Genomic DNA, 19,213 nt, shown 5'->3' with positions numbered 1-19,213 from the left:
TTTTATTGTATCCATTGACACCAGTGCTTGGGTGCTATTATTTAATTCCCTGACACCAATACTAGGGGGTTTTATTGCATTCACTGAAACCAGTGCTGGGGGTTATTATTGCATCCACTGACAGCAATGCTGGGTGGGTTTATTGCCACCAAAGACACCAATGATGACTCCAACTTTCTCTTCCGTGTGCATTACAGTACTGAAATTGTTGGGTATGGTATTAAGATATGTTAAATAACTAAGAATAAAGAAAGTGTCCCAAGTCCCAAGTGTCACCAAGCAATCCGGTGCATCATAGAGATAGTAGCAGCCTCAGTCTATCTCTATGACTAAGCCCTGTGGGTATCGTGAAATGCGTTGGGGAAGGCCTGGAAGGAGATAGACTGAGGCTGCTACTATCTTTTTAATGCACCGGATTGCTTGGTGTGCAGCTCTTTGGACGCTTTCTTTGTTTTTAGATATTGTAAGGAGCTTAGACGGACTCTCCACCCAGCCAGGTCCTATACAAGCCGAAGCAGGAATACAAAGCTCTTATTAGATTCACCATATGTCAAAGCCCATTCACTTTAAAATACCTGCCTAACATGAAGCAATGCAATTCAACACATGACTATATGTTGCTATGAAAGGTCCTCTGGAAGCATCAGGCGCCACATTTGAGGCCCTTTATTATTTTTTTATTTTTCTATTATTTGTTAGGTTGACCACTACTGCTCTGGTGACTTCAAGTAACATCCATATGTGCTGCCTCTGTGTCGCCACACAGGGGCATCAACTGTAGCACAACATGGTCAATAGTGTCTATGCAAATGTAGCCGATGTGAGGACTGGATGGCAAAAATTGAAAAAGGAAACCTATCTTCCTATGTCAGTCTGGCTACTGGTTAATATGGTTAAAGACAATAGCCTCAGTTCACAAAGCTAGCATACAGGATAAGTATCCTTATTTTCCCCAAAAATTGTTATTTTCAGCTGTGTCCAAAGCATTTTAAAAATTACAGTCACATGGCTGAAAATAGAGTGCCTTAGACTGGGGTTTAAGGCTTACTTCACCTTTTCCAGAAAATAACCTATTCAGTCAAGGGGCTCCACTAGATATTAGAAATCTGTGCAGCTTTGTAAAATCGTCATACATGTTATAGTTTTGCCTGTAGGTCATTTAGCCACCCTCAGAAGCCTGGCTAAAAACTCCTAGTTAGCAACCCCCACATCATGCCTTGTTGCTAGGATGTGAAAGCCAATAGTTTTCACTCCTGCAATGCAGGGAGTGAGCATCCAACTGTTTTCATGTCCTAGCAACAAGTCAAGACACGAGGGTTGCTATCTAGGAATTTTTCAGTCAGGGTATTGAGGGGACCCAAAAGGCCTACAGGCAAAACAGTAAAATTAATGATTATTTTACAAAGCTGCACATATTTTTTAGCTAATAGGGCCACTTAACTACATAAGCTATTTCCTGTAAAAGATTAATTTAGCTTTTAAAGCCCATATCAAGGCACAAGAATAAAACTACCCTTGTAATGTGGCCTCCCTCTACAAGCATTTTTGAGTGAGAGCTGATATGTAAGCAGCTGGTGACTAATCACCCATTCTGCCGTGACACTTAAATGTATCATGGCATCTGCATTGGGAACCTCAGATTTAGAGGGGTATATAGAGCTGGGACAGAAACTGTATGAAAGGTAAGTAGTACAGAGGATATGTCGATATTCTACCTGTACTAATAGAGCTTATCTTTGGAGTTGCTGCCAAATTCCAGGTATAACCACAGTTCCCAGTACATTTTGATGGAATTCCATTGATGTAGACTTCAACCTGTAGAATAATGAGATGTGATCTGTTATAAGTGGAGAGAAGTCACCATAGTATGTACTGTTACTAATCTTTCCTTATATATTTCTGTACTGGTGAGCACCTATATACTTATGGTTAATGGTATATGCTAGTTGCAGTAGTTCTGCTCCCAATTACTTTGTTTGGATTACTGGTTAATTTTCCAGGAAGGGAATCTCCTCTGTTCACAGAGGCCCTGTCCTGGGTGGAGGCACTGCCAACTTTATTATCAAACCCAATCTTCCACATAGTGAAGGTTCTGGTTCTTTTATTCACTCTATCCTGAGGTGGTACTTCTCATAACCCCCTCAAAAAAAGCTACAGCTACAACTGCATGCACACTGTATGCGCAGTACGAAATCTAAGAGACACCACTGCTTCTGACTGATATTCTTAGAAGATACAGGATGAGATTTAGTGATGTCATTACCGTGCTGCTCCCTGTTCTCTTTGCTGGAGGCTCTGGCATGAGGAAGTAAAACACTGCCCTTACCAAAATGGCCAGCTCCACACAGAGACACAGTGAAAAATAAGGCACGGTAAGTCAGTAGTGGTGGCAGAATCGACTACAGGATGATCAGTTTACAGGCAATACTGGTAACAAGTTTTTTATCCTCTGCCTGCCTTAAGTGGGGTACACACTATAAGAAAATCCGGCGAATGTTTGTCCGATTTTTCTCGGTGTTTCAAAGCAAATTGGAACCGATGAAGGAAAATTGGTATGAAAATTCTTACGAATATTCTCGTACGACAAAAGCTTTTTTTGGTGTTTATTGTTTCTGATCATGCGCAGCCTTTCTTTTCTGATTTTTCTTGTACGAAAACGGTACACATTAAACGAAAATTTTATTTTTTGTTCCCATACGAGAAAAATTTTGGAGTTTGTCCCTTCGGGAATTTTCGTCTAAAAATTCTGAATCGGCTGTCGAAAGTTGTGTACACACTATACGAACAGCGTACGAAAATTCTTTGGACAAAAATGTTCACCCGATTTTCTTATAGTGTGTACGAGCACAGCTTTCACACTTCATTTCCACTTTCCTAATTAAACTCAAGAAGCTAAGTAACATACAGTATACACAAATTCAACAGAGGTTCCAGGTCCTACATCGTGAATAGTACATATAGAACTTGAAAAGGTTGCAGCAATGGACTTTTTAAGGCATATAGTGATTAGCACAAAAGAGGCTTATTACATATATTAAAAGCGTATATAGCACCATATCCAATATTTTCATAAGGAGTTCACAGATCTTTTTTCCAGTTCGACATCCGCATGTTCGCTCAAAGCGTTTCAGTTGTTTAAAGATCTTCATCAGGAGCACATGTCAACATCATCCATGTAATAGAACCCTATCTGGTAAAATCAGAGCTTTTTTACAGTTTTCTGGAACAGAAGGGTCATCAAAAGGATTCAAATTTCTGAACTTTATGAACACATCATTATTTATCTGTGGTGTCCCTTGCATAAGGAAGAGGGATTGCCTGTCTGTCTTTTTTCATCCCCTGGATGTTACTCTCTGGAATGGTGACCCTTCTCTTCCAGCAAACCATAAAAAAGCTGTGATTTTATCAGATCAGGTTCTATTATATGGATCCTGTTTGAATGTGTTTCTGATGAAGAAGTTTAAACAATCGAAACGCGTTTAGATAATATGTGGATGTTGAAATGAAGAAAAGATCTGTGAACCCCATATGAAAATATTGGATATGGTGCTATATATGCTTTAATAATATATGTATAATAAAATGTATGATTTTATGTAATAAGCCTATTTTGTGTTAATCACTATATGCCCTGTAAAGTCCATTGCTACAATTTTTTAAGTTCTTTATGAGCTAAGTAACATAGCCCTAGTAATATGTATTCTGTGTGTGAATGGCTGCGGCCTCAGGCCGGCTCCTACACAAATTGCTGGATTTCTGGGTGCTGCGGGATGAGAGATGTGGTTACGGTAGTGAGCGGCTCTAGTTGCATCCCTTCTCTCACCACGCCTATTCACCAAAAGCCTTGTATTTTTTTCACAGAATACAAATAAGTCTAAAAAGGGAAAATGGATGAGTTGAAGTTGTTTGACATGATCTCTCCCTCTCCATTCACAGAACAGCTTTAACTCATCAGTGTCCATTTTAACACTGTTTACATAGCATCTCGTGCAGCTTGCTGCAAGCAGTGATAAAATGTAACACAAGCAAAGAGGAAACCAGCAGTGGCCTTCAATAAAGGCATTACAGCTTGTTGAAAATGATTCATCAGCAGAGAGCTTAAAGTACTTAAGGAGTTGTAAAGGTAAAAGTTTTTTCACCTTAATGAATTCTATTCATTAAGGTGAAAAAACATCCGACAATACCGCCCCCCCAGCCCCCCCGTTTTACTTACCTGACCCCTCGAAAGTCCCGTGCTCGCCCCCGACATCCTCTTTGCTGCTCAGCCTGGCCGTTGATTTGCTAGAGTTGATGGATTGAAAGCAGCGCAGCCATTGGCTCGAGTTGCTGTCAATCACATCCAATGACGCCGCGTGGCGGGGGGCGGGCCCGAGTGATACAGTGAGCGACTATGGCCGCCGGCTGTATTACGGGAGCTCGCCCGCAAGCACTCAACACCATGCGAGGGGGCTCGCATGAAGGTGTTGAGTCCTTGCAGGGGGGGAGCCGAGACAGCCACCGAGGGACCCCAGAAGACCAGGTTCGGGGCCACTCTGTGCAAAACAAGGTGCACAGTGGAGGTAAGTATAACATGTTTGTTATTTAAAAAAAAATATATATATATATATATCTTTAGTGATCCTATTTATGCACAATAATTTTTTTACAATACCACTTTACGTGGTTAGTACTTCTGCCTGGCAGCACTAGGGCCATTGGTTCAAAACCCAACTGAAGAATATTATTAATATCTAATATTCTTGTATCTCAGAGGCACTTCCGGATGAATAGCATTGATAGCCAAACTGACTTAAAACAAAGTGTGAGTTTATTGTCACACAATTGGCATCATAAATACAATGTAAAAAATATAATAGTTCAGTTCAATGTAGGTAAAAATATATGAAATAGAATAAAAGTTATAAAGCTGTAATAAGCTTATGAAAGCATGTGTGCTTCATGGCTGCTGTCTGTCTCCATGCTGTCTTGTGTGTCGTCCAAGAAGAAGCAGGAAATGATGTTCTTAGTCTTCTGGCAGAATTGACAGCTGTCCCAACTTATCAAAGTGTCTTGTGAACATGTCAGTGTCATCTATCCTAGTGGCTGTGTGTGTGTCTGTCTGTGTGCCCTTCAATATGGAAGCATTGGCTTTATATGTTACATGTGAACGTGTGAACGTCATAACCTCACACCAACTTAGAACCTTGTATGGCACATATTCATTTCTGCTAACTTCAGCAATATGCTATCCAAGAAAAGATTCTAACCCAGAGTCATATATGGCATACTATTGACAAGCCCACATGTAACACTCCATACATGAAGTAATGGGCTGATCATGTAATGTCATATAACCAAACATCTATATAATATTAACACATTTTACCAACTTTACATTAAGTAACTATATACTAGTACTTATTAATATGACTGGAACTACAAACTAACTTAACTTAACAGGATATAATCCACAGTGTATATTCCTTTAGCTACATGGACACGTGTCTATTTTTGTCTTCTCATGACATTCTATACCAAGATACCTTATATGTCATACTCAAATTGGCTACACCAGAAAAATCCAGCAATGCTCAGCTGTAGATGAAGAATCATGTCAAATCAATTGATCAAGGTCATTCACACATACTCTATTTATTATGATTAATCATAAAACCAAATATGTTTTGCAAGCTTGCCATGAATATAATATAACACCTATAAGTGCCGAATTATGAATTTGGAATAATATTCTAACACCAACCACGGCACTACCTGCCTGGAATTTGCAGGTTCTCCCCCTGGGGTTTCCCCCCACTCTCCAAAGACATGCTGGTAAGTAATTGGCTCCTGTCTAAATTGGCCCTAGTTTGTGTATGTATGAATGTGAGCCAGGGACGTTAGATTGTAAGCTCCTTGAGGACGGGAACTGATGGGAATGTACAATATAAATATGTAAAGTGCTGTGTAAATGGACAACGCTATATAAGCACCTGTAATTTATAAACTGGTACATATTTAACAAATGTAGTTATACCTGCGGTGTTGCATGTGGCGTCCTCACAAGGTCTCCAAGCATATGCTGACGAAACAGGCCTCCGTCCACCACTTTTACAGAATACATTTTAGCGTTTAATCCAGTGACAGCTGAGTCGTTGATCTAACCAAGACACAGGACTCACATTTAGAGAAATAGAACTTAAAAAAAATGTTAGTCTTTCATTCATTCAAATCATTTTATATTTTAGATAATATTAAAGTTTATGCAAACCCTAAGGCTTTGTTCGCATGCGCGGCGGGGGGGGGGTGTAAAACCAGGCAGTTGAGGCGCAGTTTTAGTTCCCCCTTACTGCCTGTTCGAACAATTGCATGCTGTCAGGGCCATACCCATGCTTGTGGCACGATGCTGTGTTTTGAAAGTAAAATTAAACAGCATGTCGCCTTCAGTGGGAAACGGTCTATGGGGTTGTGCCACAAACCATGTACAGAGCACACGACTGTGTACTCGTAATGTGTCATTTACAGGGTTAAATCAAGTAGATACGAGGTGACATATCGGATGGCGTTTCAGAGGGGTGGCATGGGTTGCAGCACATGTGAACGAGACTTTAATCTATTTTTTGGTATGTTTGGCATCATGTATAGATGTATAGAGTTTTGTTTGTGAATTTGTTGCAATGTTTCTTACCTGGAGATTTTGTTAGTAAAAGCACTTCCTGTTGCAGGCTAACAACGCTAAGCTCGTTCCTCATAATTTGCGGCAGCAATATCAGCCTGCCATGCTAGTACCTTCAGTTGATTGTTGGGCTGCCTCTATGATAGACCTAATAGTCAACTGAAGGGGAATATACAGCAGGCTAATAACACTGCTGCCAATTGCAGGGCAGTGGCTTAGCACTATCAGCCGGCAACAGGAAGTGCTGATAATGGCAGGATCTCCAGGTAAAAAAACGTTGTGAACCTTGAGTTTACTTTGCTTAAAGCCTAAGGCAGGCCATACATTATACAATTTTATTTGTTTGAAGGAAAGAAAATAGCTTGATTCCCTCATCAACACAGTCAGTGTGGATGGAGGAATCCCTCCTGCAGCACTATTGTATTCTCCCGACGGGGAGAATTCCCCACTGGAAGATTACAGCAGTGATTGCGCCAAAAAAAATTGAAAAGCTGGTTAAACTGAAGTTGATGACAATCAGCCTATAGATGGATCAAAATGTGGCCAGTTCCTGCTGAACTGGACAAATTTCGATCCATCTATGGACGGCTTTAGTTTTACAATGGCAAAAAATGGTAGATCCTATCTGTCATAATGTTTGGCATTATGCCTCACTGTATACTGTTTTCCTAAAACTTAAGCTTAGGTAAAATAAAAATTAAAAAAAATCAGCACACACAATGTCAATTGTGCTGATTTTTTCTAACATTTAGGCTCCATTCACACTTGTACAACTCCAAAATTGCACCTACTTTTGAGTGTAACTTTGATGCAACTTTGACACAACTATGAAGCAACTTTGGATGGGTGAAACTTGGATACAACTTTGGCTTTGACCAGTGATAATAGACAACTGTTGCACAACTGTTGCATTGCATAACATTCAGGTACGACTTTCATGCAACTTTTAAGGGTTAACATTGAAGTCTTTGGCCCTCAAGCTGCATGAAAGTCGGACCAACTTAAAGTTGCACATACAGTAAAACCTTGGTTTGAAAGTAACTTGGTTTGAGAGCGTTTTGCAAGACAAGCAAATTTTTTTCAGAAATTTTGACTTGCTATACAAGCGATGTCTTGATATACAAGTAGCGTAAAGTCACAACTGAGTATAAAAGAGAAGAGAAGCACCTCTAAGTGTGGCAATATGGTTACATTTAATGAAAGTACAACATTTAGCAACTCACATTCTCCCAACTCATCATCCTCTGCATCGCCATTGATGTCCTCCCTTCCACACTGCGCTCCACAAGCTCTTCAAGCCTCGCTTTCAGATCGCTCTACTGCAGGATAGTCTTCCCGGTCACGATTGCAGATTGACAGCGTTGAGAGCCGGAGGTGCGGAGGACGCTCTATGTGGACAGCTTTACCTCAGATGCCTGCATACTTAGATATGCCTGTTTTAATCATCAACCATGTGCGTTGCTAAATGTTGTACCTTCATTAAATGTAACCATATTGCTTCATTTAAAGGCACCTCTCTTCTCTTTTATACTCTGTAGCTCCTGATGGATTTTGCTTCTAATTCCCTTGTGGGGGCTTCCATTTGAAGATAGACATTTTATGGTTACACAACCAATCACATTGCTATGATGTTTTTATATGGACTATAAACTGAAAGACCTATGAATAAATGGTGGTGGAATGAATCATCTGGGTTTCTGTTATTTCTTAAGGGGAAATTCGCTTTGATATACAAGTGCATACAATCATGTTTCCGGAATGAATTATGCTTGCAATCCAAGGTTTTACTGTATATGAATGGTTATGATTGGAAAACATGAGGAACGACTTAGGCTTTGAGCAAAGTAACCAACCATATAAAATATTTTGTATGGATACTTCTGATCTAAGGAGTTTGGAAACTGATCCATGCTGTTTGTTTACACAGAGTCAACGTTCCAGGATGGAATTATGATATTGATTTTACACAGGCTTGTTTGATCCCTGTAACTTGGGATCCACATTGTGGGGTAAGCGGCCAACCTTTTAAGGAGCACCTTTGAGCACTCCGCACTTCGGAAAATTTACTGCACATCAAGCACTCCTTTTTTTCACCTATAGACTTTTAATAATTGTATATCACATATTTTTGCATCAATTTTTTTGTATCAGTTTTTTTATACTTATAAATGTTTGTGCATTTCCTGTAGCACTATTGCCACTTTATTGATTGATAACATTATCTATGTGGTTTAATTTATCCAAATTTTTTTATGTTTACACATTATTCGTATGAATTTTTTATGATATGTTATAGGGATAGCGCACCATTTGTTGTAAAGAATTGTAATTTTGCCTAGTGTTGGCTGGTTTTGGTTTGCTGCAATCCGATTATGGTATCATCAATTAGACCCCAACCAAGGTGTACCGAGCCCAAGAATTCTGTTTAGCTTAGTTTGAGCAAAGTAAACCTGGGTTTCACAAAGTTTTTTTTAACTGGACATCTTCTTAAGCCTCGTACACACGATCGGATTTTCCACAGAAAAAACCTCAGAGTTTTGTCCGAAGGGCGTTGGCCAGGAACTTGTCTTGCATACAAACGGCAAGGAATTGTTGGCCAACAAACACGAACGTAGTGACATACTACATGGTTTTTCAGCTCTTTAGCGCCACCCTTTGGGCTCCTTCTGCTAATTTTGTGTTAGTAGAAGTTTGATGAGTGTTGATTCGTGCTTTTCATTTTGCGCTTTTCAATTAATGCTTTTCAGTTTATGCTTTTCATTTTGTGCTTTTCAGTTTGTTTCTGAATGGCCGTTTGTCAACCAGACATGTTGCGGAATCGGAGGAGATAACGTTTTATTTATTATTGGCCTTGGAGTTATTGCTTTGACCCAAGTCGAGTCCAGGAACAGGAGGAGGAGGATTTCTTGGACCAAAAATTGGTTGCTGCGGGAGCTCCAGGAGAATAATCCGGATGATTTTCTGAATTATGTCCAGATGACGGACCCCTGCTTTCACCAACTCTTGGCATTGGTGACCCCCAATATTAAGAAGCAGGACACATGCATGAGGCTTTTATTTTATTTTTTTGTTGAATAATGAATTGATTTGGTATATTTTCTGTATTTTTGGATGCATAGAATGCACTTTTTGGTTAAGTTCTACAACCCCTGGCAAAAATTATGGAATCACCAGTCCCTGAGGATATTCCTTCAGTTGTTTATTGTTGTAGAAAAAAAGCAGATCACAGACATGGCCAAAAACTAAAGGCATTTCAAATGGCAACTTTCTGGCTTTAAGAAACACTAAAAGAAATCAAGAAAAATAATTGTGGTGGCCAGTAACAGTTAGATTTATAGAACAAGCACAGGGAATAAATTATGGAATCACTCAACTCTGAGGAAAAAATTATGGAATCATGAAAAACAAACAAACAAAATAACACTCCAACACATCACTAGTACTTTGTTGCACCACCTCTGGCTTTTATAACTGCTTGCAGTCTCTGAGGCATTGACTTAATGAGTGATAAACAGAACTCTTCATCAATCTGGCTCCAGCCTTCTCTGATTGCTGTTGCCAAATCATCTTTGCAGGTTGGAGCCTTGTCATGGACCATTTTCTTTAACTTCCACCACAGATTTTCAATTGGATTGAGATCTGGACTGTTTGCAGGCCATGACATTGACCTTTTGTGTCTTTCTTCAAGGAATTTTTTCACAGTTTTTGCTCTATGGCAAGATGCATTATCATCTTGATAAATTATTTCATCATCCCCAAACATCCTTTCAATAGATGGGATAAGAAAAGTGTCCAAAATTTCAACGTAAACCTGTGCATTTATTGAAGATTTAATGACAGCCATCTCCCCAGTGCCTTTACCTGACATGCAGCCCCATATCCTAATTGACTGGAAATTTGCATGTTTTCTTCAGACAGTCGTCTGCATAAATCTCATTGGAATGGCACAAAACAAAAGTTCTAGCATCATCACCTTGCCCAATGCAGATTTGAGATTCATCACTGAATATGACTTTCATCCAATCATCCACAGTCCACGATTGCCTTTCCTTAGCCCATTGTAACCTTGTTTTTTTGTGTTTAGGTGTTAGAGATGGCTTTCTTTTAGCTTTTCTGTATGTAAATCCCATTTCCTTTAGGCGGTTTCTTACAGTTCGGTCACAGATGTTGACTCCAGTTTCCTCCCATTTGTTCCTCATTTGTTTTGTTGTACATTTTCTGTTTTCAAGGCATATTGCTTTAAGTTTTCTGTCTTGACGCTTTGATGTCTTCCTTGGTCTACCAGTATGCTTGCCTTTAACCACCTTCCCATGTTGTTTGTATTTGGTCCATGTTTTAGACACAGCCGACTGTGAACAACCAACATCTTGTGCAACACTGCGTGATGATTTACCCTCTTTACCTACATACTAACAAGCAGATTTAATCTGATGCAGGTGTTAGTGTTTGTAATGACAATTTACAGGGTGATTCCATAATTTTTTCCTCAGAATTGAGTGATTCCATAATTTATTCCCTGTGCTTGTTCTATAAATCTAACTGTTACTGTCCACCATAATTATTTTTCTTGATTTCTTTTAGTGTTTCTTAAAGCCAGAAAGTTGCCATTTGAAATGCCTTTAGTTTTTGGCCATGTCTGTGATCTGCTTTTTTTCTACAACAATAAACAACTGAAGGAACATCTTCAGGGACTGGTGATTCCATAATATTTGCCAGGGGTCTTTTTTTAATGCACAATAAAAATATTGTGGAGAATAATATTTGGCTATGTGTTTTACTTCAAATGACAGTTTGGGAGTAGGCAGTTACATTTAAAAAAATACAATGTAAAATTGACAAGGGACACCAACATAGTTGTATCTTTGATCTTAAAACTACGGATAATGGTGTTGTGGTAACTTGCCCAAAAAAAAAGCATAATAATATTATTCTTGATATCACTAGAAAATAAAAGGCTTTTAAAATACGTTTGGCAGAACTCCATTAGTATCACCAGCAAAGCAGCTTCATTATTATCCCATTAAAGAAGAAGAGAATTGTGCGCTGCATTTTGAGATTTCATAATTTGGCGCGTCACGAATGTCAATTCTCCATTACGAACGCTAGTTTACAAGACCGACCGCTTCTGGCTTGTCCTTTCTTCTGAGCATGCGTGTTTGTACTTTGGACTTTTGTCCGACGGACTTGTGTACACACGCTCAGAAAACCTGACAACAGGCATTTGTCTGTGGGAAATTATACAGCCTGCCATCCAACACTTGTCCGCGGAAAATCCGACAACAATTGTACGATGGAGCGTACAAACGGTCGGATTTTCCGCCAACAGCCTGTCATCACACATTTCCCATCGGAAAATCCAATCGTGTGTAGGCGGCTTTAGTGTGTGTGCGCTGATTTTTTTTTTACCTAAATGTAAGCTTTAGGATAAAGGTATACAGTGAGGCATGTCAAGCATAATGACAAATAGATTTTTTTTTTTTGCCATTACTCAAGAGATGTGCTGTACTTCCAGTAGATTTTCCAAAATGTAAATTTAAAAAATTGATTTTCAGACAGTGACACCTCAATTTTGGCCTCATTCGGGGAGGAAGAGAAACAAGCTACAGCAGAGAAAATGTGACATAGAAAATTCTAAGAGATATGAAGAAGTTGGCTGGTACTGACGACTAGATGTAACTGTCCTTTACATACCAAGATTCTTACCTGTATAGGAGGCTGATAGCCTGTAGTAGTCAGAAAGTTTATCTGATAGGAGTATCCTCTGCAGTCTCCATATCTTGCTGAAACAGTAACCTGACCATTTCCTGGAATAGCTTCTAGGGCAGACTTTAGATCACCCGGTTCTATGTCTACAGGAAGACCTACAATGCAACCAAATGTGTGTAAAGTATCCATCTGCCAACAAGATAAGTGAACGAAAATGGCAACCATCCCAATTTATAACTTGCTTTGAGCAAGGTGCACATGAAAGGGCAAAAAATACGCAAATGTATTTCCCAGCTAGCCAGCAAAATAAAAAAATAAAATAAAAAAAATTGTGTAACAATTTGCATTAAAAACAGAGGTTTAGTTGCACAACATTTGCAAACATATGTGGAAGCCTCTCTATCATGTGGTCCTAAAGCTGACCATAGATGGATCAAAAATTGTCTTGTTCAGCAAGGACTGGTCGAAGATATTGAATAAACAACCTGAATACATTTGCTACCATTGTGCTATTACTGGGTGTCCAGTGTGTCCCTATAACTTTAGGGAGGGATGGACTCCCTCGGGGCATAGCTGCCCTCAATCTGTCCATTATTATATACTGTATGTGCTCCAACTTTGGAGACTCTCAAAACTTATAGAGTTAATTAGGACTGCAGATAATACTGGGGTGCTGTGAAGTGGCCCTGCAGTTTACGCATATATTTGCAAATGTGTGCAAACTAAACCCCTGGTTTTAACGTAAACGGTTAGACCAGACAATTGGGTTTGTTGCAGGCTGGCTGGTAAGTGAGCTGGGAATTTTTCTTTGTCATTTTTTGACGTGTTTAGTTTGCCTGGAGCTCAGCTTAAAGGATGAACAAACATGATGTTTTACAGCGTAAGACTGGAGTTTCAGAAAGCCCAATTTATTATTTTTCTATAATAATGAAGACAAGCAAAATTTACAGTACCTGTAATTTCCTTCCCCTGACCCACAATACTGAATGTTCCTCCAACAGGTGGAGAAGCTGTTTGGGTTCTGTTTATTCTTATTGATGTCCCTTCAGTCCAGGTTGATGCTTGATAGATGGCTGAATCAGCGTTGTTCTGAATGCCCTATTATTATGTGAGATTGAATTGAGATTTAGACAAATTGTTATTCTATTTTTTTTAATTTTTTTTACTTTTATAGACAAACCGTCTTTTGATACTAAATATATATCCCGTTGTGGGCGTCTCACAGTGTCGTTCCAGCCCCTTGTGGGCCAAGGTTGGTGAGTGCAATATTAACTAAAGACTACTCTCTCCAATGTCAATGTTTTGTTTGTTTATACACTTTTTATACTTCTCACTCAAATATGTAGCTGTTTTTGTAATGTTGATTTTTTTATTCTGTAGAAAATGTACTAAGACGCCTCCTGAAGAAGCGGCTTGACCGTGAAACTGTAGAGGTCACGTTCGCAAGTACTAAATAACCTGCCTTCATTTACCCCTGCGGGCATTATTTACAAAAATTTCCTTGTCAACTTTGCTGTAAACATTTTTGTATTATGTTATTGTTCACTTATAGTTGTGTCCATATTTGGACCTTTTAATATCTTACTCTTCAATAAACTGAAAGATTTTACATATACCTTTGTCTATATCCCTTTGGTACCATAATAGTCCTAAACTCCTTTTTCTGGAAGAGATAGGACTCAATTGGAGAGGTCCTAGCTGTTCTCTCTTTCAAACAATATTGCTCCATATCCAAATGAATGGTTGATTATATATTTGTTAAATCTTACTGGCTTATATATTAAAGATAATATCAAAGTGAAAAGATAATGTGAAAATCTCTTAGAGGAGAAGTACAGCCAAAGTTCATTTGGCTGTACTTCTCCTGTGGATCACTGGAGTGCAGTTAGTTCTGCACTCCTGTGACCCATTTTCAGCCTACAGAGGCCTGAGGCTGATGTCACAGAGACAGTCCTGGCTGGAGAAAGATCGCAACCGTATGGTTGGGATCCACCCAGGAGTCTGGACCGGCACCTGGCTCAGCCACTCAGTGAGCTACTGATAGCCTGACCCAGCCACTCCCGCCCTCTCCACAGCCCAGAACTCCAATGAGCGTGGGGGGGGGTGCAGAGCAGACAGCGGTGTCTGACAGTCATGGCTCTCTGCTCAGAGTGGCAGGTAGAACTAAGTGATCAGCAGTGTTTGATCACTCAGTTCTCAACCTTAGAGACAGCGGGGGACAGACACAGCAACGGATCGACGCTGCATTCACCTAAGCAAGTATGATTAAAAAAAAAAACAAACCCAAAACCATACTTCTCTTTTAACCCATCTAAAACTGAACTAGGATTAGCTGCTGTGGGCTGCTATACATTGCACATCCTCAATGCTTCTTGCAATATCTTATTGGAATGGAAGGGAAAGGGTGACAATCTTCATTGCTATCTGTATTCCTCTTGTCACAGAACAAAGTGAATTGACTTTAAAAATGTTTACAATCCACTAAAACAGCAGTAAATATCTTGATTGCAGATACTAAAAATTTATTTGATGATTTTATCAAGTGAGCTTTAAGCTATAGCTTATTAAGAGTTAAAATGCAGGATTAAACAGCCCTTTAAATTCCTCTTGCACAATAATCCAAGCCCTGCTAAAACGCTTAAGGACGGCCCCATGTACAAATTCTTCCTGGTGATTGGACACAGCGGGAGCCAATCCGATGTCTGCCGGGAACATGGTGATCGTTCAGAGAGAGGCAGATCGGGGGTCTGCCTATGTAAACAAGGCAGACCACCAATCTGCCAGATGTTGAAAATGGAGATCTTGTGTTTCTGCTCAGCAGAAACACAGATCTGTTTTCCCTTAGTCAAAGCACCTCCCCCACAGTTAGAAAGTACCCACATAGGGACACATTTAACCCTTTGATTGCCCCTGATGTTAACCCCTTCCCTGCCAGTGTCATTTATGCAGTGACAGTGCATTTTTTTTAGCACTGATCACTGTAATGGTGTGACTGGTCCCCAAAAAGTGTCACTTAGTGTCTGATTTGTCCGGTGCAATGTCGCAGTCCCGCTAAAAATCGTTTATCGCCGCCATTATTAGTAAATAATATTATAAAAATAAAAAGTCCCTAAATCTATCCCATAGGTTGTAGATGCTATAACTTTTGCGCTAACCAATCAATATACGCTTATTGGGATTTTTTACATATTTTTATTGGATATGTTTTATAGCAGAAAGTAAAAAATATTTAAATTTTTTTCAAAATTGTTGGTCTTTTTTTGTTTATAGCGCAAAAAAAAAAAAAAAAAAAAACGCAGAGGTGAACAATTACCACCAAAAGAAATTTATTTGTTGGGAAAAAAAAGGACATTTATATATATTTATTGGGTACAGCGTCGCAGAACCGCACAATTGTCAGTTAAAGTATTGAAGTGCCGTATTGCAAAAAATGGCCTGGTCAGGAAGGAGGTAAAACTTTCCGGAGCTGAAGTGGTTAATTGGGATTCATGTATGACCCCTGAAACTTGTTAGCTGTCATCTCTTGATAAACTATTTTTATTGTGACAAATAAAAATATGTATTTTGATGGGCTTTCTATGGCTTGGTGCAACCATCCTTTTATAGAAGCCGACTCCTCCAGGGACCTCGTTGGGGCTCCTGTGAGCAATACAGAGCTCCCTCTAGAGCGGTCATCTGAATTATTTGGCAAAGATAAAACAGGTGCTCAACCCTAGTTCCAGTTAAGTATCACTATTCCTATAGTTGATAAACCCTACAATAGCGCTTCCTAATGCATGAAATAAATTGACAAAAAAGTACTGTATGGAAGCCCTGCTTATGAACTACTGTAAATGGTCACAGGTATACTTATAAAACCGGCATCTCTGGAAAGTTGTAAAGATCTAATGCTTTTTTATTCATTAAAAAATACGTAAATGCACTCACAAACTTGGTGGAGTGAGCATATAGTGTGGTATATACTGGCAGCTGATGTGACCACAGGTCCGCTCTGAGACTCTGAAGTGCTGGGGAAGCCTGGCCAGCTGGGTGGAAAGCATGCTGCAGCTCTTGGACAGCTCTGTTGATTCTACCCTCAAGGAGGAAAAGCCACCGCTGTCAGTAACTACAAGCTTCCAGACCTAGATGATGTCACAAGCTGTGGATGGTGAGATATCAGTGTGGAGAGATTCATTTTTCTGGGATAATTCCCCTTTCAGTGAAAACAAATGGCCACTGCCCCCACCTATAACTGGCCTTCGCAGCAAGAAGTACATGGAAGGGCAATGCATGTAAAACAAAACCAAAGGAAATTCCCAGTCTGCTACCAACCGAATTATCCTGTCTAACAGTTTCCTGAGTCTCTTGAGACTGAAGAAAGGGGAATTTCCCCAGAAATATGCATCTCTCTACATCGGCATCTCCGCACCCCCTGTGTGTGACGTCATCTAGGAGGTGTGTAGACACTGACAGCAGGGGGATTTTCCTCCTTGGGCACAGAGTCCGCAGAGCTAACCCAGAGCTACAGTGTGCTTCCCATTCAGCCTGGGAGGGCTTCCCCAGCACTCCTGAGCCTTGGAACAGACCTGTGGTTACATCAGCTGCCAGCATTCCACACTACATGCTTTCTCCTGTACCATGTTTGTAAATGTATTTACATGTTTTTTAATTAATAAATCGTTACATATATTTAATGCATAATTTATTTTCTTTTCTTTTAGCACTCCACCACCCAAATTCCAGAGAAAAAACAATAGAACCCTGAGAAGGATTTTGTACCTTCTTCACTCTTTCCAAAACTGAAAAAAAGGTTTTGGCTAAAGTCTTATTTTAATTTGTTGATTGCTGTGGTTCTCAACCTCAGTACTTAAGTACACCCAACAGGTCATGTTTTGAAATTTCCCTTAGATAAAACAGCTGTCAAATACCAAGCCATTGACATTGATTTAAAAAAATAAAAAAAAAACTCTGCAAGGTAAAGAAAATCCTGAAAGTATGACCTATTGAAGATAATTCAGGACTGAGGTATGGATCCACTGCTCTGGATGACCCATAAGAGTGTTTACAAGCTCTTGTGATCCTCTGGTGGGTTGCCCACCCAAAACCACTTTTAAATGAGACATCATAGTTTATTGCAGTCCACACAGAATCTGCATTAGACCCTACAAAGGCACTTTGGCAGTATTCAGAATGACATAAAAACATAGTAATGTGAGGTGCTAAGTAACCACCTAGCATTATTTATGGATTATCCCTATCTCTAAAAATACCTATATATTTTTGTTTAATTTCTTATAAAAAGGACTCTCATTTACTTACCTCAGCAAATCCTACAGCAATAAGCGGAAAACGATACCCGCAGTTGTATGGTGTTATGGTGATTGTATGCTGGGTTACAGATGTACTAATTGTGCTGGTCACAGCAATGCTATTGATCACAATTCCACTCATTGATAAGGCTGGTCTTCTCCGGGAAACTGTGTCATATACAGGAGATAAAGAGATAAACAGCAATGTTATAGTATAAGAGTAAGTTTAAAGGAACCTGTCATAAAAACAACCTAGGCACTACCTGACTACCCCTGATGACTTGAAATATCACCTGCATCAGTTCTATTTTATACATATTGCATGCTAAGCAGCAAAGCCCTCTTTCCCAAGCTGCTGCTGCTGCCAATGCAAAAGTAGGTTTCAACTTGATGCAAAAAAAGTGAATGAACTGTCATGGCCACCAACAGAAGGCTATATTGCCAGTTTATACAATTGTCCATTATCTACGCCAGCGTTTTCAACGAGGGTGCCCAGGCACCCTGGGGTGCTTTGAGGTTTCTTCAGGGGTGCCTTGGCAAAATGCCTAAAAATTGCCCCAAAAATCATATACAAGCCAGCAGGTGAATCAAGCCTGCCTTTCAATGCACCATTACAACCTTCTAGCTGCCAGCATCCTAGCAACCAATGACATCATCAGCTGATAAGGAGGATGTCTGCACAGCATCCTTATTTAGTTCTCCCCTGCCCCTCTCCATTAGCACAGTCACATTAGCTGAGTGATGGAGAAAAACTGAGGTAGAAGAGAAACATTGGAATACTAGTCAGCACCAGTGTGCAAAAGTGTATTTGGTTTGGAAGAATAAATCACCTCTAACGTTGGGTGTCCTACATGTGTGGATGTTGACGCATTATATAAAACTATTAGAATAGCTTTTTACATTTTAGAATGGGTTGCCTCGAGGTTGTCCATAATTTTAGAGGGTGCCTTAAGATTGTCCATAATTTTAAAGGGTGCCTTGCCTGAAAAAAAGGTTGAGAAACACTGATCTACGCAATAGTTGCAAGAATGGACAGCTTATGTTTGGTCAGCTTTAGATGTTGACATTATTAGGTGAAGCCAAAGGGGGAATTTTTTGGAACCCGGTCAGCTGAATCATTTTGGATACCCCGACAACAAGATCTACCCCCATTAATTCCTGAGAGCTTTGTTTGTTCTTGCCCACTTTTACGTTACAGTCACTCCTTTTGAATATTCTATCATATAAAATAAATTCAAAAACAACTGGGATGAGGGGTTCTCCTATTGGTAGGGATCTCCCCAACTACAAGATACTCAAATTTTGACAGGGGCACTTTAGTTCGACTGTCGCTATTCCCCTCAGTGATATCCAGAATACATGGAGCCCCCTTTGAAAGGAACACTCACCACTTATGCCGTAATTGGGGTTACATAAAGTGTAATCATGTCAATCAATTTGATGTACTTATATACTGTATGTATCTTTAGTTTATACCCTATGTCAATATATACAACTGAAGTTTGTACTCGGGTTAAATGAAAAATATAGGGACAGTGGAAACCACCCAATAAGAGCCTCAGGATTC

General features: G+C 39.7%; 1 protein-coding gene across 1 annotated transcript in view; it reads right to left on the bottom strand.

Moving 5' to 3' along the window:
- The window catches only part of LOC141145445 (fibrocystin-L-like), a 265,012-nt gene that overhangs the window by 134,074 nt on the left and 111,725 nt on the right, over positions 1-19,213 (bottom strand). Inside the window, exons 24-28 of the mRNA XM_073632157.1 lie at positions 17,657-17,814; positions 13,312-13,456; positions 12,356-12,513; positions 6,014-6,136; positions 1,716-1,815 (exon numbers count right to left, since the gene is read on the bottom strand). Coding sequence (XP_073488258.1) covers positions 1,716-1,815; positions 6,014-6,136; positions 12,356-12,513; positions 13,312-13,456; positions 17,657-17,814 — 684 coding nt within the window. The remainder of the gene's footprint in view (positions 1-1,715; positions 1,816-6,013; positions 6,137-12,355; positions 12,514-13,311; positions 13,457-17,656; positions 17,815-19,213) is intronic.

This window comes from Aquarana catesbeiana, linkage group LG05 (genome assembly GCF_042186555.1).
Source record: "Aquarana catesbeiana isolate 2022-GZ linkage group LG05, ASM4218655v1, whole genome shotgun sequence".
NCBI lineage: Eukaryota > Metazoa > Chordata > Amphibia > Anura > Ranidae > Aquarana > Aquarana catesbeiana.
Note: the sequence above shows the minus strand (reverse complement) of the source record. Positions and strands in the feature narration are given on the sequence as shown.